Genomic DNA, 25817 nt, shown 5'->3' on the forward strand with positions numbered 1-25817 from the left:
TCTGAGATGGATATTTAGTTCAGATACAAAATACAAAAGAAGATGATGTTAAGAAAACATTCTTTGATGGTAAGTAGATAATAATATATATATACTGTTGATATTGGAGATAAGCAGCATAACATAAAAATATCCTCATATATTGAACTTACCCAAACCCATAAGAATCAATGTGGGTGATACTGTGAACATTACTATATTGTCAGTCAAAAAGAAAAAAAAAGACTTGGATTATTGGATCACTAATTTTTTTTTCTAATATGGAAATGCTGACATTAAATCACTAGCATGAACAGTTTAGCAACTTTTGCAGCTTTAAAGAAACCGATGAAAACTGCATATAAGAGGGGCTAAGTGCAGAGAAGCAGGCTATAATTTCAATGGATCATTGATCGAAGACTATTGCTTGGCTTTCCAATCTAATAAGAGAGGGCAAATACAATTATAGAGTGTTCTATGCAACTCAAGGAGCATGGAAACTCTCTTTCTGTTATGTTCCCCTAAATCTTCATAAGTAATCCATCCACCACCTCCTTACATTTGCTTCTGCATAGGTTCTATTAAGCAACAGAAAACTAAAATTTAGTGACTTTTTTTAGAGATTGTATGCATGCAAACAACACAGCGAAGTCTTATGAAACGCCTGCTCAGAATCAGCATGCGTAAAAGTTTTAGAAGAAGTATCAAACAAAAACATCTCGCACAAGTATATTTCTCATTTTCAAAAAGCTGTAGGTGAAAGTATTTGAAAAGAATGGCAACTTAGCTCAGGCACTTTCTAATTAAATAAAGAGAATATAAAAAGAAGTAAAAAGGAAGCAAAATTTATCATTTCCTTTCCTTAGTTGATTTCTGAATTGAATTAAGGACCTGGGGAAATGCATTTTTTCCATGTACATCTGACAGATAATTCCTCATAAAGTCTATGAATGAAAACAAGTTACTCAAGGTCTTAATAAATATATCATGAGATAAATTCATTGCTGATGTTAATTTAGAAAACAGATTCAATTTTGAGAATGAAGGATAAAGAGAATATAATATATTTAATTATTAATTTAATTTTTCTGGAAGACCAATTCTAAAGTTACAGACTAACAGTATTAGTATTTCCTTATTTTGCAGAAGTTAATAGCGCCAGGATGCTGTGCAGTTTCTCCTTTGCCTGAGATTTTTTATCTGGTAGAATAAGTATGCAAGATCTTGTCTTTACAAAACTGTTATGTATCATTCAATGTTCTCCCACATTCATTTTACACACCATAACATAATCTTTCATGTTCATTGAAATAGTATCCTTGTGATTCCTGCCTGCCAACTTGTCAGGTCAAAAATGTGAATATTTTAATCTCTAGATTAGAGGAAGAGTTGCTATGGTATTACAAGTTTAGAATCAATCAATCGCCATGAAGTGATTCACTTCCCAAGACCTACTGATTCAGTTCTTTGAATTGTCACCCCCCACTGTGATAAATTAATATATATATAACACTATTCAAAAAATAAAAATAAAATAAAATAAAATAAAATAAAATAAAATAAAAATTAAATATCCTTTCAAGGTACTTAATATCCCCTCTGCAGTGGCAACAGCATCAAATGCAATTCGTCACACTCTTTTGCTAAGGGGGAAAAAAAAATTCTTTTTTAGACTTTCAAATAAACTTTCCATTTTGAATTCGATAAAAGCATAAACATTTAGCAATGTTGATGAAGTCACAATGTATTAATGTTTAGCCATAATTTATTACTCCTGCAGGAGATAATACTGTAGAATGCACACCAATCAGATTTTAACTTCTTGTGGGTTTTGTCAGTTCCAAATCTCAAGTATCTAATTTTATGTTACTGAAACCTTCATCTCGTCATTCCCTGAATAGCAGGATCTGCTTAAATACATTTTTATTTTTAGCAGAAAGAGTGTTTTAAATAATTATTTCAATACTTATTCTATAGATTTGTTGCTTAATGCTGCTGGTAAGCTAATCAACTATATAATTTTAATTAAACTTTTTTTCATTCTCCTGTGTGTGTAAATATTTAAAGAAATATGATCAAATCCTCATTGAAGGCTTTTATCCAGTAAACACAAAACATAGAAAAGAAAGCAAACTCAGAGTAATTAAATATTTGCTGAACCTCAATATTTGATGGCTATTAAGGAAGGCACGTTTTCAGTGAAAGAAGGTTAAGCTAGATCAAAGAAGACTACTGCCCCTGTAAGTATTTGAATAATTCATTTTTCATATAGTCTGAAATCTGGAACCTTATTCCCAGATGTCCCATTTCATTTCAAGAAATTAAAATTTTATATATTCTTTTCAAACTATTTTTCCATGGAGGTAACTCGTGTACTTCCAACAAGGAACTGAATTACACTGGATCACGGATTCATAAGATCATAGACTGGAGGTTAAGAGGTCCCTTAATACAAACAAAACATTTATTTTCATTCTTTCAATCCTATATAATAAAAAGTTAATTTTCTTCAGTAAAAACAGAGATATTGATCAATTTAATCAGATCAGTCTTTCTGAAAAGTTAAGTTTGCCGTCTCCTCCTCCCTTGCTCTTGGAAGACATACTGTTACTGGCAAAAAGACAGAGAAAGAGTTTGTCTCCACAGCCATTTTGGGCAGAGGGAAGTGACACAGAACTGCAGATTTTATCTTCACCTCAGCACAGGGAAAAAATGAAAAGTTCAAACGATGGAGCAAATGTGTTATGGAAAAGTAAGGCTTATGGCTAGGCTGTCCTATTGCCTGTTGCTACAAAACCTAGAGAGGTGTATGGTTTCAAAATCAAACATCTCAAAAATTACAGAATTGAGATCACCAAAATTTTGTTGCACCCAGATTTTACTTATAATAGTCTTACTTGCATGGTTGAGGACTGTTCCCCTATTCCCATCTGCCCTGTTAATGACCTTCTGCTCCTACTCTCCCTCTGTCCCATCTCCTCCTCCTATCTGATTCTTTGTTTTTTCCTTCCTATTTTGCCTCTGATCCCAGTTCCTCCACTCTGCATCATGTCAGGTCCAGCCCTGCTGCCCTTTGCCAGTCTCAGCCATGCTGCTCTTCCTCAGGGTGCGGGTGTTGGGGGGAGAGTTACAAACACAGAGCAGAACCTGTCCCAAAACACGGCGGCTTGAGATGTCTTCTGTGGCTGGAAGGAGCAGTTGGAGCAAATATGCTATTACCTTGCGAGTCAGGATTGATGCATGCCAGGTACACAGAGAAGCTATGAAGCATTTTGCTGCAAAACTCTTAACAAGTCTCCGATGAATGTGGGAAATTGATTTCTACAGGCTTCATCAGAATATTCAAGCTTTCATGGGAAATGCAAAAGGCATATACCTGACAGCAGAACAATCAATCAGCCTAAAGTCCCCACTCCAAAGCACTATGAGTGAAAAAGTTTAAACTTAAGAATTATTTTGACATAGGCAAATCAGTGCATGGTCCTGGAGGCTGCCAAACCCTTATAGCAGCTTTATATAGCTATATACACACACAGAGGCACGTACACCCATAGCTTCAGGCCATCCAGCACAATGTAATACTCTACCATAGAAGTCTGCCAAACTTATAAGCAGATAACAGACAAAGGGTTTTAATTGTTACTATTACTATTATATCCAGGTACAATGATTGCTATAAGCATAAGCTATTTTTTAGGTAAACCAATATAAAACCAATGTCTTTTTCTGTATAAAAGCAAGCCTAGGAGATTTTGAAAATGGAATAGTCTACCTTGTGAGAGTCTGATCCATCCAACGTTCTGAATATCAAGATTGGTCTCTTCTGTTGTCTATGAGCTGTTCATGTATGCTACCCAGCTGGAACAGAGCTTTTCAACATTTATGGGTACAGCTTTACTGATGTCCACAGGGGAGTTGTGAAATTCTCTTTGTTACCAGGAGGTTCTTTTCCAATCTACTAAACACAGAAATAAAACTGTACTCATTGCACAGCTGTATTTTTCATTAATTTCAGAGAGCTGCAGGTTTCTTAATAGCCTCGATGGCATCCTCTGGCTTAAAGTTTAAAGTGATTACGGGAGCTAAAATCTTGTCATCCTTCTCTTGTAACCTGCAGGAGAGCAGGACACGAAGCTATGATATACTTTCCAGTGTGCAATAAAACCCACACTTACACGGTCACTGGTGAAATTAGAGTGGGAAGAACTGAGACAATCTCAATGTTGATTCATGTATTTCAGAAGAGATTGATTGATTTTGAAGGGGAAAGCCCAGCATTTTCCTGTTGAGCCAGTTCTAAAAGCAAATACACATTATATCATATTCTAAAATATAATCTTGAGAAAAACCACATCTATATTTTGTATTATATTGTAACATGCATTTGGGTACTGGTCTAATTCATTTGGGGATCTTTTAGTTTGGTTTAGTTTGTTTTCCATCTTTTCAGTCATTATTTAATACCTGTAAGTAAGTGAGAAATACACTAGATGCATAGCTTGTGAAAAGGAATTTCAAACAACAGAGTCAGGAGTTCGAAGTCCAAAACAGGTGAGGCTGAAAAACGTGCTAATGCAAGCTCTGTAGCACTGATTTGTCAACTAGCTGTTGAACTCTTACTCCAAATCAAAACCAGTTCACTAAAAATGACAACGTGTATTTGAGGAAGAGCAGTGGGTGGTGCAAATGGTGTGGGAGAAAAAGTGTAGAACGGTTTGGTTTTCCTTTTTCCCTAAGTTTTCTTTGGTGGTAATTATGCTATTGTAGCACTTAAATGAATAAAACTCATGGAGTAGGTATCAGTTTAATCTCTTTTCTTAAACTACAGAATAAACTATAGCAATAGTACTAGAGAAAAATATAGAAAGCTGGAGGTACATGAATCTTTCTTCCAGGAAAATTATCTGGTATTTTCCTCTACTATTTTGAGGTTTATTATACAATTGCTAAATATTTTTGAAAGGTGTCAGTTTATAGATCTCAGGATAGCAAGAACAATACGCAGAAAAGTATGGACAGGTCTCTGTGTCAAATATAAGCTTTACATCCCCTGAAGAGTAAACAAACTTAAAAACCCCACCTCTCTAGTTATTTCAGGTTTTCACTACAAATGCAGGTGTGACTGAAATACCTGCAAATCTTTTTCTTTATTCAAAGATCATTTTTTTAAATTTTAAAAACCTTAATTAAATGCCAGTAATATCCAATACAGACTTAGCATATGAGTATTTTAAAGAATTTATGAGACATCCCTTAAATGTTTCAATTTTCTATTACTTAGTATATTTTGCAGCTATATTTTATCATTCACTATCAACATTTTCAGTGAGATTGTGTAAATCCTGACTTTTTAGACAATGGCTTTAACAACATTATTTTAAAACCAGAGCACACCAGTAGTTTGAAATCTATGCATTTGCTTTTAAAAGATTTAAATTTATATACATTTTGTTTGTACTTATTTCCCCTGAAAATTAATAGGACCAAATGTTACTCAAATTTCCAGTTGATTCAGAAAAGTCAAAAAGAAATTAGGAGCATCCCCCAAAATATTTATCTGAAGAATCAGGTTATGTGTTTCTAAATTATTTTCAACAATCTTGAGAAAGTTGAGGGGATCTTCTCGATGGCTCTGAGGGGTATTATATGCACACAGGAAAACAAATAAAACACTAAAGTCTTTTAAATTGAAAATGTTCTATTTTATAACATTAGAGTGTTTATATTTTTAGAAAAGCCAATACATCATATAAACAAAATGAGCTGCAGTATTAATATCTTGTGTGACAAGGAGATGCAATCATGTCACTTATTTTCCTCCAAAAATGATTTTGTGTTTGAAAGTGCAGCCTTCTTCAGGCACTGCAATAGCTCTACAAGATGTCTGTGTTGATCAAGCCAGTACACTATTAGTGTGAGGACTCACCCCACCCCTCAGATACTATCAGCCATTTTACAAGAATATATATGAATTCAACCAAAGACTGACTGGGAATAATTTGTGTAATAGAAGATATTTAGTATTTGCCTTAATCCTGGATTTAAGAGTATTATATTCCCTTTCTAAATGGTTTGTTTACATATGCTGAGTCTGTCTTGTTAATTAGTCTTGCTAATGCATTTGAGAATGTATTCTTTAGCACCAGTGGTGCCACAGGTTTGTAATATACCTCCTGATGATTGGAGCCTGCCATATACAACATAGGCCAGTTGTGATAAAGATGCTAGGAACTCAATTAAGAGTATTACATATGAACACTTTCCTCTTTGGTTTTACTTTGATATGAAAGTGTTATAGTAAACAATTTTTACATTCCTAATACTGGTGCTTTGTTTCAAGGAAGTTTGTCTTTGTTCTTGGCATTATTGTTTTGCTCCTCGTTTATTTTATCCTCCGTTGAACAAGCACATTAACATTGGAATACACAGGCCATTCCATCATATTTCTCCAGCTACTTCTAACTGCTTTTTTAATGCAGATATTTCAACAGCTCTAGACTACTGTCATTCATGGTTGCTGTGTTGGAAATGACAGCAGCTATCACATGAGCTGAAAAAAAAACCAACCAAAACCCAAACCACAAATCCCATATAGCAACAAAACTCATATTTTGAGTTTTATCCCTGGATAGAAATATGGTTACTTCTTAAACTGCTTCCTAAGTTCATTAAAATGACACACTACTGTTTGACAATACAGGTTTAAATTACTTTATAACGTGTCTCAGAAGATGGCTCTATAGCCTCACTACATTGAAGTAATATTTTTATATATCTTTGTTAAAAAAAAAGAATCCCCCCCAAATAAAAATAATGGCTGCAGCTGGGATTGATAAATGCTGAGATACAACATCCAGAATAAGGCACTATCTGCTAGCCTGTTTGTATAGGTGGTAGGTTGTTGTTTTGTTTTGTTAGGTTTTTTCCTTTGTTGAATTCTATAACAGTATTTAAAGTCTATTTGTTCTAGCTGAGGATTTCCAAATACATTGAGAAAAGCAGTGTCAGCATGAATAACACTTTTATGTTCAGTATGATTGACCTTATAGGTAACCAAGGCTCGGAAAGGGATCAAATGCTGACCATGGAGAACAACTTCCTTTTCAGTCCCTAATGTGTTAGATGGTAATTAATACAGACAAAAGTTTTGGATAATTGGAATAGAGGGATTGTAGTCAATACAGACCCTGTAGCAAGTTACTGTGCTAAATTACAAAATGTCAGAAGCAGTGGTTGAGCTTGGCTTTTCCACTTACAAGATTAAGAAAACTCATTTTCCCTCACATACTTTCTTTTCTTTTGCCTGCGATGGGAGGAAGAAAGGATTATTCTCTCAGTTTGTCTTCAGGCTAGATTTTTGGAAATGGTGTGGACATGCTTTTGCTGCCACAGATGACACCAGTCTGCCTGTAGATTAAAAGACCCCATACTACAGAAGGGAAAATACTGGAGGAGGTGTAAGAAAGTTGGTCTGGAATACTAGCTGTATTCACAAGTCTAGGTAAACTAGTTTTGTCTTAACAAATGGAACTCATTTAGTTTTATAAACAAAAATTTTCATGCTATTGCACAGTAAATGGGACATGAAACTTGGAGTCAGTGGTCACTCTAGGGAAAGCCACAGCAAAGAAGAAAGGATAATTAACAAAGCATGTGAGAAAGACTGTGAGGGCACCATGGAGGCCCTCAGTATGCTGTCAAAGACATATTTCCAAACCAAGAAGAAAGTTTGGACAACATGAGGTAGTGGAACAAAAGGTAAGTTAACTTAACTCTTAACATAGGTTAAGAGTTAACATAGGTTAACTCCCTGTTAACATAAGTTAAGAGAGACTAGTGGAGATGATGAGGAACCAGGGCAATGTGGACAAAGCTTTTCTGTTCCCAGTAGGAATGGGAAGAAAACAACAACAAAACCTGTTGTCAAGGTTTATTCTCACCACCTAAAACCAATAATGATGTCAACAAGGTCACATAGAATCATGAATATCTCAAGTGGGAAGGGACCCATAAGGATAAAGTCCAACTCCCTGCTCCTTGCAGGACTACCTAAAAATAAATGATAGACTAAAAGAGCATCGTCCAGATGCCCCTTGAACTCTGACAGGCTTGGTGCTGTGACCACTTCCCTGGGAGCCTGTTCCAGTGACCAACCACCCTCTCAGTGAAGAACCTTTTCCTAATGTCCAATCTGAACTTCCCCTGACTCAGCTTCATTCCATTTCCTTGTGTCCTGTTGCTGGTCACCAGAGAGAGGAGATCAGCACCTCCCCAGCTGCTGCCCTCCTTGAGGAAGTTGTAGACTGCCATGAGGTCACCCTTCAGCCTTCTTTTCTCCAAGCTGAACAAGCCAGGTGACCTCACCTGCTCCTCAGAAGTCTTGCCCTCGAGACCTTTTAGATGATAGCAGGCACGATATACTCCTGTGGGGAAGACTACTAAATGCATGTGTTGGAAAACTGAGAGACCTGGCATCCAAACATATATCAGACATGTCAAAGACAGGATTAGTTGAAGGGCATGTGATCCCAGGATACAGTGCAGCCAGTACAGATTCTGGGGAGCCTTGGATGTAACATTCATAGGTAAAAAAGGCACAATCTAAATAAAGGGAACAGGATTTGGTGCAAGTTCACAGGCTTCAAGAGACACCACAGGCATGGAACAAATCAAGATGTAGACATTATGGCCACATGAATATAGTAAGGAGAGCAAAAAGGGAAACAGAAATATAAGTGTTCAGCATAGACACAGCTTATGGTGCATAGAGTAGATAATGGGGAAGCCTTTCTTGCCACAGCAGAGGCTGGCTTGGTTGCTTTCTGGAAGCTGTATCCATAAAAATGGGAATATATGTAATGTGACTTTAATTTAAGACTAGTGAAATACACAAACTGTGGAAGCACGCTAGCTACTATTCAACTAACAAAATTGCAACTCTGCACCCCGCAACTCTACATTTGTGTCTCTGTACAGAATTTGTATCTCTTCTCCAGATTATGAAGGATTTTTATTTCAGGTAAAGTAAAGCACAGCTCCAAAACAGAAAGCAGCTTGGATTGGTGCAGCATGCAACCAGATAAACCTTCCTTTAAAGCACTGACCTCTGGGGACATTATAGAGAGATGTCTAAGTAGTGTGCCAGTTACGCTGTAAATTTCTTGGCTGACAGATATGGATACAGTTTAATGATGCATATGGTCTGAACAGTATTTTTTTTTTTTTTCTGTTCACATTCATTTGAAGCTTGCAGAACCTTGAGACAGGTAATACAAACTGAATCAGAACAAAAGATAAAAATCAGGGACTTTAATGAAGGAAGAAAGCAGTAAGACTCCCCCTGGAACAGGTCAAGGCTCCTTGGTGCTCTGTATGGCAGCCAGAGTCAGCCTGGGCATATAAAAAGGGCATGGGGAATGGAGAAAGAGTTACTGGTTATACTGTTTTGCATGGACTGTTTCATCAATTTGCCTTTGGCCATACAGCAGATGTGCAGTCTGAGCAGAAGCTATTAGAATATATCATGAAGATGGCCCAATTGAACGCAATGCTCATCTAACTGCAGTGCCAGCTACTGAGATTCTAGCTCTGCAAGGTGACAATAAGGAATATCCCAGGAAAAGCAGTACTGTTGCCAGATGCAGTAACCAACTTCATAGTACCACACAGATGGCTCTTTGGTACAGAAAAGACACGCTTACATGCTGCCATATCTTTGCTTCTGGGTCTGGGAGGTCCAGCAACCTGGGACCCCACTGAGCAGGCTGAGATGCTATGGAGAGCAAAAGAGTTCTTGCTCTAGGGATTGTCTAGACCACAAGTAATCAGGTAAAAAATTAGCTGCAAAGAAAAGATGGAATTGTGTTTAAAAGGAAGTAAATATCAATTCTAAAATACAGGACGTGCCCTAAAAAAAAAAATAAAAAATAAAGCAATACTTGAGAAGCCAAACTTCAACTGTATGACGAATTCACATATGGAAAGAGTGAATGACAACAGAAGACAACACTTTATTTTGTGTAATACTCAGAAAGTGTCCAAGGATGCATCTTTCTGCCCTCCTGGTCTCTAGGAATGTATAGATCAGATTATAATAAAATAATAAAGTCAAAGAATTAGGGTTAGGAGAGGCTTTAATATACTGTATTAACCCCTTTTGTACTTTGCTCTTTCAATGATCAATTTGTGCAATGAAGCCTTGACCTGGTGGAAAGGCCCTACATGAAACACAAAGCTCATAAATCTTGCCATAACTCATTAAGTAAAGGAATATGCAAGAAAGGGTTATTCATAAAGCTCTAACATGTTAACAGTGATAGCGTATGATCCCATCTATTATGGAAAAAAGATAGCAAGTAATAATATTTATGTATGGGATAGTTTATTCTTAATTATTTTCTGCTACTGATATTCTCCTCATAGCTACTCAATAACCTGCAATTTTAAATATAAGATGACAAGTTATTTTTCTCAGAGAATATGATATGATGGATTTCAGTTTACTATAATTACTTAACATCCAGTGATTTACTTATAGAGTTCTTATATCTTTGTAGAAATAACCAAAATGAATTATGTCTTATTAAGAGTAATTAGGAGGTGATTAATTAAAGAACCCTTAATAAGAATGACCCTCTTTTCAGCAGGTTTCCCACTTCAGCTACAGTCTTATTGACTTAGAAATCAGATACTTAAGGTTTTACCGATATATTGCCATGGAAGACTTGGAATAGTTCATGTCACAATTAGAGGAATACAAAAACGTTCTGATAATTTGAAGAGAAATATTGTTGGAAAACTACTGACAGTGTGATGGCCAAGAATCATTAACAATCTGGTGCTTATTTTTGAACAGGTGTACAATTTAATTATCAAAGCCAATGGGCAATATTAATGCCAATTTCAGAGAAGCAAAACACTGCTGGAGGTTCTGAGCCAACGAGCGAATAAATATCTCATTTTGGTCAGACAATCTAGGATAATCAGGAGTAGTCAACAGTGCTATGGAAAATACTGCAGGCAAGAAATAAAAATGGTACTTTAATTCTCTGTGATAAAAATAAGCAGTACTTGTCATACTGACACATTCCTGCCAGAGTATTTTGCCCTTCATTAGCCCCTGAGATAATTCCAGATCTCATGCAGAATTACAAGGGACAAGATCTAAATAGATAAGATACACATAAGTGCTACATGCTATTATTTGGATTATTTTCCTTTTTTAATTATCTTAAGTGACAAGTTTCTAAAAGTTTTGACTTAGAATAATTTATCCAAACCCCCAAATATATCAGTCTAGAAGATGCAATTTGCTTAGGTTCTTAGGAAAAAACCCTTCTAGGTGCTGGAATAAAATAGCTTTTATTTGTAAACTCCGTTAATTTTTTGAATACTATTACATTGTACAGAAAAACAATTTTAGTTAACTTTTTTTTTGAAAAATTCCAGTAGAAATTATATTAGTATTCTTGGACATTATTCATACCAAAAAGTATACTCTTTGGTAATACCCAAAAGTGAATAACCAGTTTAAATTATTTCCTGCAAAAAGGAAGATCTTATTCTAACAGATTCTTCCATCTTAACTTTTTAAGATTCTTTAAATTTTCTAACTTATTTTACTTGTAACATTTATAACACATCAAATATTTTTTACACATTTTAATGGGTAATTTAAAAAACATCCCTGCCCTCCAGTCTAGTTTCATATGTCAAAGTCAAAACCATTGTTTGTTCACAGAGTGGTTTTGCTTACATAGCTTTCTTATTCATGTTCACAGCATAGAACTAAATCTTCATCTAATGGATCTGCAATAAAAAGTTTTCCTCAAGCTTCCATTGGTCAAATTTTATAGTGTTTTACACTTGAAGGCCTCACTGGTGTTTTGCGGATTAAATAGCATGAAATTTGTTCCTTTTGACAGACCATGATATTTACATGGTTAGGTCAAAATCACAACAAAATTGAACTTAGATTAAAAGAATCAAATCTGAAATCTTTTCTTGGGCATGTCTGCTTAACATAACATATAAAACCCATGGCACTTTTGGGCAAGACATATGGCAGTTATAAGGCATGGGCAAGGTGTAATAAGTTTAAATAACGAAATGTTCCAACCAGTCTGCATAGGTCAGTGTTCTGTGGTCTGCGTGAGCTTTAAATAAACAGGGATAACTCAGCCGTGCGAGATACTCTGTGATTTACAATCTGGTTCTCCTGCTGCTGCCATAGTTGAAAAAAGCAGTATTGAAGCTGGTGATCCATGGTATTAAAAAAAAATAAAAAATGAAAAGAGGGAAAGAGGGGGGGGGGGAAGAGAAATAGAACAAGTGAGGGGGAGAGAGTGATGGGAGGAAAGAGAGCTTGAGAGACAGCAATGAGCTAATAGTCTTCTCTTTTAGCAGCTCCCCGTTTTTGTACTCTTGCCTTGATCTGGCAGAACTGGGATTTGTCAACTTTCAGGACACTGAAAAATACAATTTTCCCCTAAATGTTTGGCCAAGGCACCTCTGTCACTCTGAGTTTATACAGCTGGTGTGAAACATACTGCATCTTTACTATACTTAATTTTCTTAATTAAAAATATTTTTAAGTGTATTTAGGCAGATGCTTGCTTTTACGTGATTGCACACTGATCAATTAAAGAAATTATTTCTGTACACTATATTGTCACCAAAATGTTCCTAGAAACTATGTTAGAGGACAGTAATGTTATGTCTGCATGCAGAGATGCCGTTAGAAAAGCAAAAGCTCAGCTCAAATTAAAATTGGCCAGAGATGTCAAAAATGACAAGAAAGGATTCCTCAGGTATGTAAAAAACAAGCAGAAACAGAAGGAAAATACTAGCCTGCTGTTAAACAGGAGAGGTGAATTAGTCACCAACAACACTGAAAAGGCAGAGTTTCTCAACACTTTCTTCACCTCTTGTTTTTACCAGCACTGTTGGGCCCCAGGCCTTGGGAACAAAAATCCCGGTTAATGCAAACCTGCTGTCACTGAAGGAAGAGTTGGTATGTGAACTGTTACAGGAGCTTGACCCTTACAAATCAATGGACCCTGAAAATATTCACCCAAGGGTGTAAAGAGAGCTGGGTGACGTTGTTATGAGGCCACTCTCCATAATCTTTGAGAAGTCATGGAGATCAGGGGACATCCCAGAAGACTGGAAGAAGGCTAATGTCACCCTCATCTACAAGCAGGGCTTAAAGGAGGATCCAGGAAATTATAGGCCCATCAGTCTTACTTCAGTCCCTGGGAAAGTTATGGAATGAATCCTCCTGCAGGCTATCACAAGTCAAATGAAGAAGGTGATTGGGAAAAGCCAGCAGAGATTCACCAAGGGTAAATTGTGCTTGACAAATCTGATGACCTTCTATGACAAAGTAACCTGCTTGGTTATGTGGGGTGAGTGGTGGACATTGTCTACCTGGAATTTTCCAAGGCTTTCGATATGATTTCCCTCAGCATCCTCCTAGAGAAACTGATGCGTTATGGTCTAGACAAGTGGTCTGTGCAGTGAGTGGGGAACTGGCTGACAGGCTGCACCCAGAGGGTGGTGGTCAATAGCTCCTGTTCAAACTGGCAACCTGTCACAAGTGGGGTCCCCCAGAGATCGATATTGGGCCCAATGCTATTGAGTATCTTCATAATACCAAACTGAGTGGGGAAGTGGACACTTCAGAAGGGAGAGCCACCCTGCAGGAAGACCTGGATTGGTTGGAAGAGTGGGCTAACAAGAACCTTATGAAGTTCAACAAGGACAAGTGTAACACCTTGCACCTGGGAACACATAATCCAGGAGTGCAGCACAGGCTGGGATCTACCTGGCTGGGGAGCAGCTCTGTGGAAAGGGACCTGGGGGTCCTGGTGGACAACAAGCTCAACAGGAGAGAACAGCGTGCTACTGCGGCAAAGAAAGCCAACAGGATGTTGGGTTGCATCAACAAGCCCATCACCAGCAGAGATAAAGAAGTTATTATCCCACTCTACTCAGCACTTCTCAGGCCACACCTGGAATACTGTGTTCAGTTTTGGTCCCCACTATATAAAAAAGCTGTGGACAGGCTGGAGAGGGTCTAGAGAAGGGGCACAAAGATGATCAAAGACTGGGAAGCCTGCCATATGAGGAAAGGCTGAGAGAACTGGCTTTGTTCAGCCTTGAGAAAAGAAGGCTTTGGGGAGACCTTATCACCATGTTCCAGTATTTAAAGGGTGGCTACAAAGAAAATGGAGACTGCCTTGGAAAAGACGAGGAGTAGCGGGTACAAGTTACTCCTGGGGAGATTCCGACTGGACACAAGAGGAAAATTTTTCACAGCGAGAACAATCAGCCATTGGAATAATCTCCCCAGGGAAGTGGTGGATTCCACAACCTTGGACACTTTTAAGATTCAGCTGGACAGGGTGATGGGTCATCTTGTCTAGACTGTGCTTTTGCCAAGGTTGGACCAGATGATCCTTGAGGTCCCTTCCAAGCTGGTATTCTATGATTCTGTGCTAAAATGGCTTGTTAATCTTCCATGAGACAAAGCCAAGATGTTTTGGGAACCTTATATATGTTGACTACTGTAACTGTATTATTCATTTGGCTGATCACAACTTGCAAAGGACAAAGTAATATCCAACCTAAACTCTTTAACTAACTTATTCTGTAATTAACTTCATAAGGTACTTAATTACAATGTTTCTTTCTTTGGTAGAGTGGTTGTGACTATTTTTCAGGCTTTTTGTTTCCCTATGTTATATTTTGTGTGTTTCTGTTACAATGAAGTTTATTCAAAATATTAAGATTGAATACGACAAGATTTTTCAGAGATTCTCTTTATATTTCTACATAACCTCAAATAAAATCTGACTTTCTTCAACAGCCTTTCTTAAAAGGGTTTACCTCTAGATGTAATCTTTGTGCCAGGAACCTATCATTATTCATGAGTCACATTAGTATTCACATTAGATTAAAAATTCAAGTAAGCAATTAGAAACTTTTGGGGGAGCTTAAGACATCACTAGGGGATGGCAACAGCAGAAGTAAGTCAAGCAGCCTGCAATATGTTCTTATGGTTTTTAAGATCAAACAATACAACAAACGTGAAAATCTTTCCCCATGATGTGATGCAAATATACTTCAACAACATCAGAAATGAAAAGACTTGGGGTTTTGTTTTTGTTCTTGGTGTTACAAAAACCTAACAATACTGACAGAAAACAAAACCAGCACCCCAGCTATTCCAAAAACATTTAGCTCTGAAGAAGGCAATCTCAACAATAATAACTTAATCAGGCAGTCTGGCAGTTTAATACATAAACACAGCTATTATAGTAGAATAAAGAAAAAACAACAACCCAAAGCCCAGCCTTCTCACTCAGCAGGCTGAGTGGTGTCACTCCTGACAGTAATTATACGGTGCTCTGCTACATACAGCACATAATTTTGTGTTTAGCTGATATTTGTAAATTACAAAAAAGCCAACCCAGCAGCCATAGTTTTGAGTCATACATTTTAATCATTGTTTACTGCAAGCATTTGCAGCTCATATTAATTTTAAAGAACCGCATAAGTGCTACATTCCTAGTCATCAAACTTTTAATTAAAAAAAAAACAAAACCAAAACCAAAACCCCAAAAAGACACAGTAAGGTAAACTTATGTATGCATAAGTTTTTTTTTTCTTTTTTCCAGTGCTCAGGGCTTGATGATGACCTCCAGCATATGAAAGAGTATTGCTCTGGAGTTTATATACCAGAAAATCACAAGGATCCAAGCCAACGTTAACTGAAAACTCAAGAAGCATAATTGATTTTGCAAGCCACACAAGGCTGCCTACTGCCCACTATCTGAGAGTCTTTATTAAGCCAACAAAATATCACAGTCCAAGAGAGCTAAAAATTCGACTGTTCACACCAGAAATTATACCTTTATGAAATAGTCCCATGGATTTTTCTCAATGTGTCCAAACAGTTGCCTACATATTACAAATGTGAATTTCTCAACACTACCAGGAAAATCATTGCTACATTCTGATGAGACTTCCAGATCTCTCTTACGTAAAAAAAGAACCACCACCACCCCCCCCCCCCCCCCCCCCGCCAAACAGAGCTGTAGATTAACTTCCTGTTAGTGTTGTGAATGTTTAAGAAAGATCTTTAGCAACACAGGTCAGACAGACTATGGAGGCCATAATTATATTTTCACTGCAGTAAGTATGAATGTCTTGAAGCTATGCAAGCATGCTTTCTTTTATAACCTAATTTCCTACAGATGACAGGACAGAAAGCATTCAACTTGGTTTTCCAGTCAGAAACTCTGAAGCCAAAAAGCTCAGGAGAAGTATTGGTTCTTACCTATGTATTCATCAAAAGAAAAGAGAAAAAAAAATACTGCTAGATTTGACCATTTAATTTATTTGAAAGCTCCTGATTTCTATAGTCAGTATTTCCGTCTGTAATCTATTTCTGTTTGTTTACATCTCAAATGAATCTCTTCAACATTACTTTCCTAATGGTTAAAATGAAGGAGGTTTGAAGATGACCTGCTGTAAGAAAAGAGCAAAACCAAAAGGAAGACCACAAGTTAATCATTCACTGAAGAAAGGTTACACGCTGACATAGTATGTATTTCTTGTTTTTTCTCAGTCACCACAGTATCTCTAAAAATCATGCTGGTAGTTAATTTATAAACTACAACCAAACTTCTGATCAAATGCTTTTCATGGAGTATCAGTATATGAAAAAGTCTCTGTTTATTTATTCAATTAATTTGCTGCCAAGTAACTCCACTGCGGTAGAGATAATTTAAAAATAAACTTACTGTTTTGTGATTCAAAAATATCACCAATAGCTCTAGAAATAAGCATTTTTCTATCTGAATTATTATTACAATTACTATTTGCAAAATAAGAGATCTTCTGTACTTGAATACTCACACTGAATATGATTTGACAGACAGGAAAGTTTACCACAGAACCGAGGCTGGAGAAATGCATTGAAGTAGAGGCTCCGATATTTGGTTTTGAGTTTCATAGCTGGAACAGCAAGTTGCTAATCTGAGTAAAGCAAAGCAGGAACCCAGCCAGTGGTCCCCTGATGGGGATTCTCATCACTGAGCTATTACAAGATGACAGGAACACATAGGACATTTCACAGTATAATACTTTTGTAAGGAATGGGTATTGTTTAAGAACATGAGAAGCTCCTAACTGAAAATAATTAAGAACAAATTTCCAGTGAAAAACATCTTTTCAGATACATTTGTAAAGATATAACTCTTATCTGGCTAATGATGCGGCGCTGATTGGTAGGAATGTAGTATACAACAGCACACTATGTCTAGTATGATCCTGTCTGAGGCTATTATTAACAGATTACAATTGATTTTCAGTATTATTTATCTGAAGTGCTGTATTTAATAATATCTACTCCTAGCCCTGGGAACAGTTCCTAACACTATTTGCTCTGTAGTGTTAATTTCCACCCTTGCCCCCCACAATTGTCTAAAGGACCTAGTCTTGGGTTACAGTTTCTTGTGAAAGTCAAATTTTTGCTTTCTTTGCTTTCTGCACTTCTGAGCTTCATTTTTTATTCTAATTTTGACATGAATAATTTCTCAGCACTTTTAGCTATGAACTGTTATAATAAAATGCAACACTGTGAAGAAACTGGTTATTATAACTCCAATTATAAATTTAGGGTGAAAGTCCCTTCATCAATCCTTGCTTCAATTCAGATAGCTTTCACATTAATGGCTACTCTGATTAGAGGGTAGTAAGAGCAAGGGAAATAAGGCACAAAAGAAAAGAAAAAGGGTTCCTCTCAACTAAAGAGCTGGACACAATGTGAGAAAGAAAGTGATTCCAGGATCCTGTATCATAAAAAAATAAATTGGAACCTCATAATAACAGTAGAAACCTACAATACCATCTGAAAAATGTCATAGACAATATTTCTTTGTATTTTGCTTACGTTCCAATGAAAGTGTTTCCATACTTGATTTCCATACAAGAAAATATTAGCAACCTTATGCAGTGCCACAACTGACAGTGTGAGGTTAAATCTCATATAGATACGCAATGTAGGACTGAATTTGTTTAATACGTCCGAATGTCAGTTTGGTATCTATTTTTCCCTTCATCCTTCTGGAAGCATAATTGGAAGGTACTAGAAAAAGATTGCAGGTTTTCCTTTCATAGTCTTTCAGCTTTCTCCACTTTGCAAGTGCAAACATTCAATCTGAATTATTTAGATGACTGCCTGTGTTATAAATTAGAAATGACAAAGGAAAGTAAGGTTATCAAGCTATAAATATGATAGTAGTGTTGAAATATCTAGCTGGATGTAAAATCCGGATGTCAGGTCTTTCTCTACAGAAGGTAAGGGCTGTTCTGAAAATGAATATTTCTTGCTGGAAACAATACATAGAACTGTTCTAATTTGTTGTTCACATATGCCTTGAAGCACCATGTAACTCTAACATTCCTCTTTACTGTGAGCTGTTATTTGACTACAAAATTTATATAGGCCTATGCACAAGCTCAACAATTTCTGACTAGACATGGGAAAATGCTGATTGATGAACATCTCCATTTTACTTTTATTGTACTGTTTATCCCAGGTTCTCTTTCTCAGCAAAAATTTCCATCAGCCCAAGTTTCATGCCATTACTTTATGTTTTGGGTAGTCCCCCATTATGCTATGCATTGCTCTTTAAGTAGAGCAAGACTTCTGAATCCTATGTCAGAGAAGTGCCGTTGGTAGCAATGAGACCTCAGTCCTATACTATATCCATCTACTACATTCCTAGAGAAAAGGTTTTTGTTCTCCAAAATTCTGTAGTCCCAGTTTTGTTCCAAGAGGAGGAGTGGGTTTTGCAATTATTGAGAAGCATAAGACTCAGGAAATTAGATTTTTGGAAATTACTGCTTTTGAATTCTTACTTCAAGAAACATAACCCTGCTTGAAATCTGGCCCTGCTGACCTCATTGACTTCAAAAGACCAGGATTTTAACCTGTGTTTTAACAACTGACATTTCCCTGTTAGCTTGTCTCTTTTCTCAGGCTGGTTCCTGAATAAAATTTGCTTTACCAGAATGCATACATTCCTTTAATGTAGGAGGAAAATGGTGGTCCTTTTTGTGTTGTACATTTGCATTTAAATTGCTGCTATGGAATATGGGGAACACATTACTATTTAACTTTTTTCTCTTATTAAAAACTCATGCTATCAATATTCAGTTATTGTGCTTCCTTCACTATTAGCATGGCAGTACAGAGAGTTAATTAGTCATGTTAATAAAATGTGACTGTTCCCTAAAAGATAATTATTAAGTAGAAAATTGCAGCTTATCAGCAAAATATTAGCTTTTCCTCCTGAAAATTTTTTTAAAAATTGATTTGTCTCTAGAAAAGATTATTAGATGACTTTAATTTTCTCATGTTTTTCCTTTATTTATGCTAAAATTGTACAACCATCATTTTTCCAATCTACCCTTTATGGTTTATTAAGAATCTTTAATAGAAATAACATTTTTACTCATTAGTTATGTATGCTCATTGAACAGTGATGTGAACATGGGGCTTCAGCTTTATGAAACCAACAGAACGTACTTAAATTACCAGTTCAGTGCATGCATTAAGTGGACATTTTTCATCTTTCCAATTTCCTGAAACAAAGCTTACATTAGGCACTAGATCAATCTTCACTTATTCTGATGAATATTGTCTAGAATTAGAAAGGATCAGCACTTTAATAATGTAAATTTAAATTCCCATGAAAATATTGCTGAGTGTTTTCCTTTCTCATCACTGATGTTTACACAGCTCTTTACGTGTGTATTTTTTAAAAGTGAGGTAGGGGAAAAAACCTTTGACAGTACATTAAGACTAAGCAGAATGGTCACTGTAGCCATATCCATTTGTCCATCATTTGTTTTATCATTAACCTTGCACTTAGAGATTAAGAACTGCAGATTAACTAAGAATAGTTAATGCCAATTTTAGGCTTGTGTGAAGCTAGAAACCATTACCAAATAATCAAATATACACTCCATTGTACACAGCCAACCTCTTTCCTCTCTATATTCCTTAGATTCTGCTATATTCAGTCTGTGGAGGTGGAAGAGAAGGAGTAAACTAAAATATAAACCAGAGATAATAATTGCATCAAGTACTTGCCCTTGCCTTCTTACTTCAGTTTTAAGAAAGAAGTTTTAGAATTTTAGTACCATCATTTTAATAATATTCCTCTCTATTTTCCCTTTTTGTTTCGTCTTCTTTTTTCATTATTTTCTGTGTTCTACATTTTCAACAAGGACATCCAATATCTACTTGCTGACAAACAATAGTACAAACAAAACACAAGAACATTTTGCTATAGAAAGCAAACTAGGATATAAGATGCAAACTGTTGCCAGTTCAGTTGGATTTAGGAAGTGGTTATATTTGCCAAACAGGTTTGCCATAATGCTAGGCTTATAAAGTCTTCCATCCCTAACCTCACTACTAATTAGGTCACAGTGACAGAAGAAAACTCAGACTACAATAACTGAATAACCGAATAACTGTATAACTGAAGTTATACAGTGTTCTGCCTTGCATATTTTACAATAATAACAAGGGATTTAATGCCATTAAAACACAGTTTACTATTGTTTTAGAGACATTTAAAAACTGTGATGAAATCAAAGAATTTTAAATGGGTAAAATGTGGCTCCTTTCTCTCTACCATATAAATGTCAAACATGGATCTTGGCCATTCTCCCAGCATACATGTGATTTTTGTAACAATATAAATAAGATGCACATGTTAAACTGCCCTTATTTTACTTTACTTCCTCAAGAGAAAAAATAAGTCTACCTAAGGTATCAGTATTTTAAATGTAATCTTATATAACTGGCAACAGGTTGCCATGATGAAACAGTTTACTGAATTTTATTGATACTAAAATAAATTCTAAGCTTACAGAAGGCTTCAGTTTATTGCCACCTATCTTTTACAGCATACTTTTCTTACAGAAATTATTATAAAACGCTAGAGCAGTAATGAAAACTAGTCTTTCCTGATATAGATAAATATATATTTTTAAGAAGGATATTATATTATGTCTTATTAACTCTAAACACAAGAAAGGTGCTAATTTGCTTAGCAGCAAATATTGAGAAATTTTAGAAACTATTCACAAAGTGAAAGGAAGAAATTTTTACCTATACTTCTTCACGACCACATGAGAAGAACAGATGGTAGGTGCATACAGATGCTGCTGAAGGGAGATGAGTACTGCTCAGTTTCAGTCTTGAAGTAAACAGTAATCTAATTACCAGCAATGGATTGTCATTGTAATGAGAGTAAACAGTAAAATAAAACTGAAGCATCATAATTTTCAGGAGCAGATGCATGCTCTAATCAAACTAAACAATACTAATTCTTATATGTAAATGTCAATAGTGTCAAGATACGACAACATATAAACGGAATTGGTAGGATAGGAGCTATAAGAAATATTTCCTCCCCTTGACAAGCAGACAGCCAAAGATGCCGTATGTTATAAAAAGGACACAAAAATTCATACCTCAAAAAAGACCCACACAAAGTATGACTGTAATATAGTCGTACTCTAACAGTTATGATTACATATTAAAGGAAATACAGACTTTTGTTAAAGAGAAAAGAAGTATAAATATCTGCTAGAAGAAAGAGTAGAAAATTAAATGAATAACATTATGGAATAATATGTAAGATCACCTCATTCTGGTGATCTGTTACTCTGCAAATAAATCAGAAAGGCTAACAGATATTTTGCACACAGTATTTGCTGAAAATACAATCATACTTGAAATTTTTCCTCTCCTATTTTCTTAACCTTTCCTGTGTCAGCTAGAACTCCAGATAAAAATATTAGTCCAATATTGATATACAAATTGTATTCTAGCTCACTAAGCTTGTATAGGCTTAGTGCCCATTGTTGCTTTTGAAATTTAAATTAATTGAATAGTCAATAATTTGTGTTATTATTATTTAAAAAAAACCAAACCAAAACACAACCCCAAACCTTCTTCCATGTTCGTGGAAGTGTTACAAGCAAAATGGACAAGAGAAGGACATTCTTTTGTCTGTGCTTGTTGCTTTGAATGATTCTTCTGTTGTATTTTGTCCTCTAGTTTGCCACACTGACTGACAGGAGTGATTGGTATAAAAATGTAACTAAGTATTACATCAATCTGCTATCTGTTCAATTCCCATTTCAAAAACGTCCATACTTCTGAAAAATGAGTACTATGTCATTCAGCTCTTCATTTTAGACATCTCAGTAATAGCTCCTCATATTAATTTTGAATGACAGCCTCTAATGAAGGGCAACTCCACTAAAATGGAATGGTAAATGTGTTTACCTATGAAATTCATTTAATCATTTTGCAGATGGAACATTTAATCTTGGACCACAGGGAAAAGTGATACTGTAAGCATCCATGATTTGGACAGCTGCAGAAATGATGTCTGTTTATTTTGACTACAAGGTAATTGTTTTGTTCAGAACACAAACTCCAGGATGCTTTCCCCCCCCGCCCCGCCTTGAGAGACAAATTCACTTTGCCATGCACCAAGAATCTGTATTGACCATAGGAAAGTCTATACAATGATATTGTATATCTAGCCTCTTGTTCCAGCTCTAGTCCAGACACATATCCATCTTCCCCTTTCCCCCAATGCTAGAGGCAGATATCTTGCTCCCTGACTGTAACAGAAACAGTATTAACCTTAATCCCATTATATGGTACCAGGTATCAGTTTCTAAGTTTCAGTGTTTCTTATGAAAAAAATCAAAATGATTTATATAAAAGTTAAGTGATCTTGAATAAATAAAAAATAACATTGAATGAAGAAATAAGTAGATGAAACCCACAGAAAACAGGAAAATAAAAAAATACCTTAGTTTGAGATTACAGCTGGCAAGGTTTAAGCAAGCTCCTGGGCTAAGATAAAAATGCATTGCTTTGACTAAATCAATGGTATTACGCTTGCTTAAACTAGATACGAATTTATCTGTTTCTTTTACTCTCTTCCAATCTTTCAGAATCCTCTTAAAAACTTAGCTTTCCTTTATTGCCATAGAACTGTTGCAAATACCTAGATAACTGGTATCTCAGAAGCAAACTGTGCTTGTTCCCTCAGACAAAATTTTACTGATCATTTGTTCATCAGTATTTAGCTTCCTCTCAGAAGCTTACGTTATATTGTGTTTAGGTCGGGGACCATTGTTGAGTGCACAGAAGTAAAGTTCCAACAAAAGAGGTTGCCTGGACAAGTTGCAGAGTCTCTGTTGCTGGAAACACTCAAAGCATTGACTGGGTAAAGCTCTGAGCAACCACGTTAATCCCTGAAGTCAACTCTGCTTTGAGCATAGGGTTGGGCAAGATGTCCTCCTTTTCTTTGGTCCTTTCCAACCTAAATTATTCTGTGAATCCAAAACGGTACTGAAACTTGGCTGGAATATATAGGTCAGACTAAAATGCAAAACTTCATTTTTCAATTTTCCTTCTGCTGAAAAAGTAATGATTGTTAAGCACTTTGAAATGTTTGGAAAACACAGCATCTTGATTGATTTTTATTACCAAGTATCTTAATTAGGAATAAGACATGATGCTAGATTCTACAACAGAGAATCTTAGGTACATTTAGGTACATTGACTATTTTCCAGTGTGTTATTAAGCATAGTAAGTTCACAGGGCTTACATTTAATAGTCTGATTTGAAGAAATATACTGTATTGATAATAAAAGAGAAATGTGGATGATTAATCATTTGCAGCTTAGTTACTCTGCTAAAGACTTTAGCTTAAGTATGATGTTTGTAGATTGAGGATCAAAAACTATCAGATTTGAGCCAAGATTTGTATCAGTTGCAATTAATTTGATTTGAAAAATCCTGAAAACATAATTTCATTATCTAAAGTCTACATGAGTTCCAGAACTTCAATTATCTTCCTTATTAATTTCTGAAGGAGAGAAGATTTAAATTTCCAGACACGAGGCATGAATATGAATTTGCTTAGGTAACAGCTATAACTTACTAAAAATAATCAGATCTTCTTTTGTACAAACTGAAAAATCTGCTATTTTATGTTTCTAATTGTATGCTATAAATTTTACAGTATCTTTACTTCGCATTAAGGAAAAATAGCAACATAAACAGAATTTAAACAAAAAAGTGTGATATACAATGTAAACTATAAAGGCAATATTCTTCTTTCAGCATGCTATAAAAATATAGTCTTTCTCTTTTTCTCCCCCCCCCCAAAAAGTAAGTCTAGAATCTTTGTTTAATTCTTAGTCTCTTCTCCTGAATATCCTGAACTAAATTTACTTTTATGCAACAGTCTTTCGAGGATTGTGTTCACAAAGCTGCCTTCTTTAAATAGACTTATTTTTATGTTTACCAAGAAGTCTTGTAGACTTCGATCATTTCTGAGAGTAACAACTAAGAAAGAGTAATGTAGACACAATGTGCTTCAACTTCTACTGCAGACATAAAACTCCCTTTCCCAGTATTCTTGTAGAATCAGAAAGCATGGAAATCTTCTAATGAGTACAGACTGAAATATTCACTATGCCCTCTTTTCCCTAAGCAGCAATTCCAGTCCAATAAGGAAGGAGTCTGGGGAAGGAAAAAAAAACCCAAAGAAACCAAAAAACCAAATTGTCTCTGCACGTTTAATAAAAAAAAATAAAAAAATAAATTTAAAAAAAATAAAAAAAATTGATAAAGAAACACTGATCACTAATCTTGATCAGCAGATGAGTAAGTGAAAGGGACTACTTGCATAAAAAGATGTCATCCAATAAACAGGAGTTAATTTATTATCAGAGGAGCAACATATACAGCATATGACAGTCTCACATTTAAATAATCCCTTTTAGAATAGAATTGCATTTAATATTTTTATTTATCCATATAATGGCAGCAGTAATAGCATTTTCTCAAAATTTCTCTGCTACCATTTCCCCATATGTCATATCTTCTGATAAGAGAAGTAGCCCTAGGCTCCCTGCTGAAACTACTAAAAAAAAAAAAAAAAAAAAAAAAAAAAAGAACCCCAAGCAAAACAAAAAAACCCCGAACAATAAAATAAAATAAGCAAGTCCAATTACCAATTCTATGCATTTTACATTACAATGTAAGCAGATTGTCTGGTGTTATTTTTACTACAATAGACCCCCTTTTGGTTCCTGGCATAAAAAAACAATGCTAATGAAAAATATTAATACATAAATGAAATGAATGAAGGAATCTGAGTTCTTTTTTTTGACTAACTGTGAAAAGATGGGAATGGACACATGCTCAGATAACAATGCTGGTTCCTGGAGGGTGTGACATACAGGAAGGAAGCAAGTTAGACCAAAGCCAAGGGAAAAGACTGAGAAGAAATAAATTTGCATTATCAGTGCTTTCAGGTACCAGCCTAGCCTTGAACCTGGATCCTAAAATGGACTTTCTGATTTGGTTCCAGGTTGCACATAATTGCTGGAAGTGGCTTGGGTCTAATTAATTGACTATTAAAGCCATTAGAGTTTGGTGTGTGATGAATTAGGCTCTTCAGAAAAAGAAAATACCAGTAACCAATACTATTCTATGTAATAACAGCAAAATACAGAAGTTCTAGCAACAAGAAACACAACTAGAATTTCTATCACTGCAGATAAACCTTAGATCTACAGGTTTATACTGCCAAAATTTGAACTTGCAGAGTCATAAAACAGTGTACTGGAATAGATGAGGCTCTCAAAGCACTTACAACCACTTTATCTTCACAATAGACACAAACAGCAAAAGTAATTTATCAGTGAACTA

General features: G+C 35.7%; 1 protein-coding gene across 7 annotated transcripts in view; it reads right to left on the reverse strand.

The window, feature by feature from the left end:
* Nucleotides 1-25817, reverse strand: part of CCDC102B (coiled-coil domain containing 102B) — a 189575-nt gene that overhangs the window by 29425 nt on the left and 134333 nt on the right. The window contains exon 6 of one of the 7 annotated variants that reach the window (XR_012649741.1): nt 3752-3934. The exons of 4 other annotated variants lie outside the window; for them this stretch is intronic. Coding sequence is in view for 2 of the 3 variants with exons in the window: in XM_075022904.1 (XP_074879005.1) it covers nt 4073-4090 (18 nt within the window). In the remaining variant the exon portion in view is untranslated. Of the gene's footprint in view, nt 1-3751; nt 3938-4057; nt 4091-25817 lie in introns of those variants that run through there. 2 more of the 7 variants (XM_075022907.1, XM_075022904.1) reach the window with 2 other exon arrangements.

Source organism: Buteo buteo, chromosome 3 (genome assembly GCF_964188355.1).
Source record: "Buteo buteo chromosome 3, bButBut1.hap1.1, whole genome shotgun sequence".
In the NCBI taxonomy this organism is placed as follows: Eukaryota; Metazoa; Chordata; class Aves; order Accipitriformes; family Accipitridae; genus Buteo; species Buteo buteo.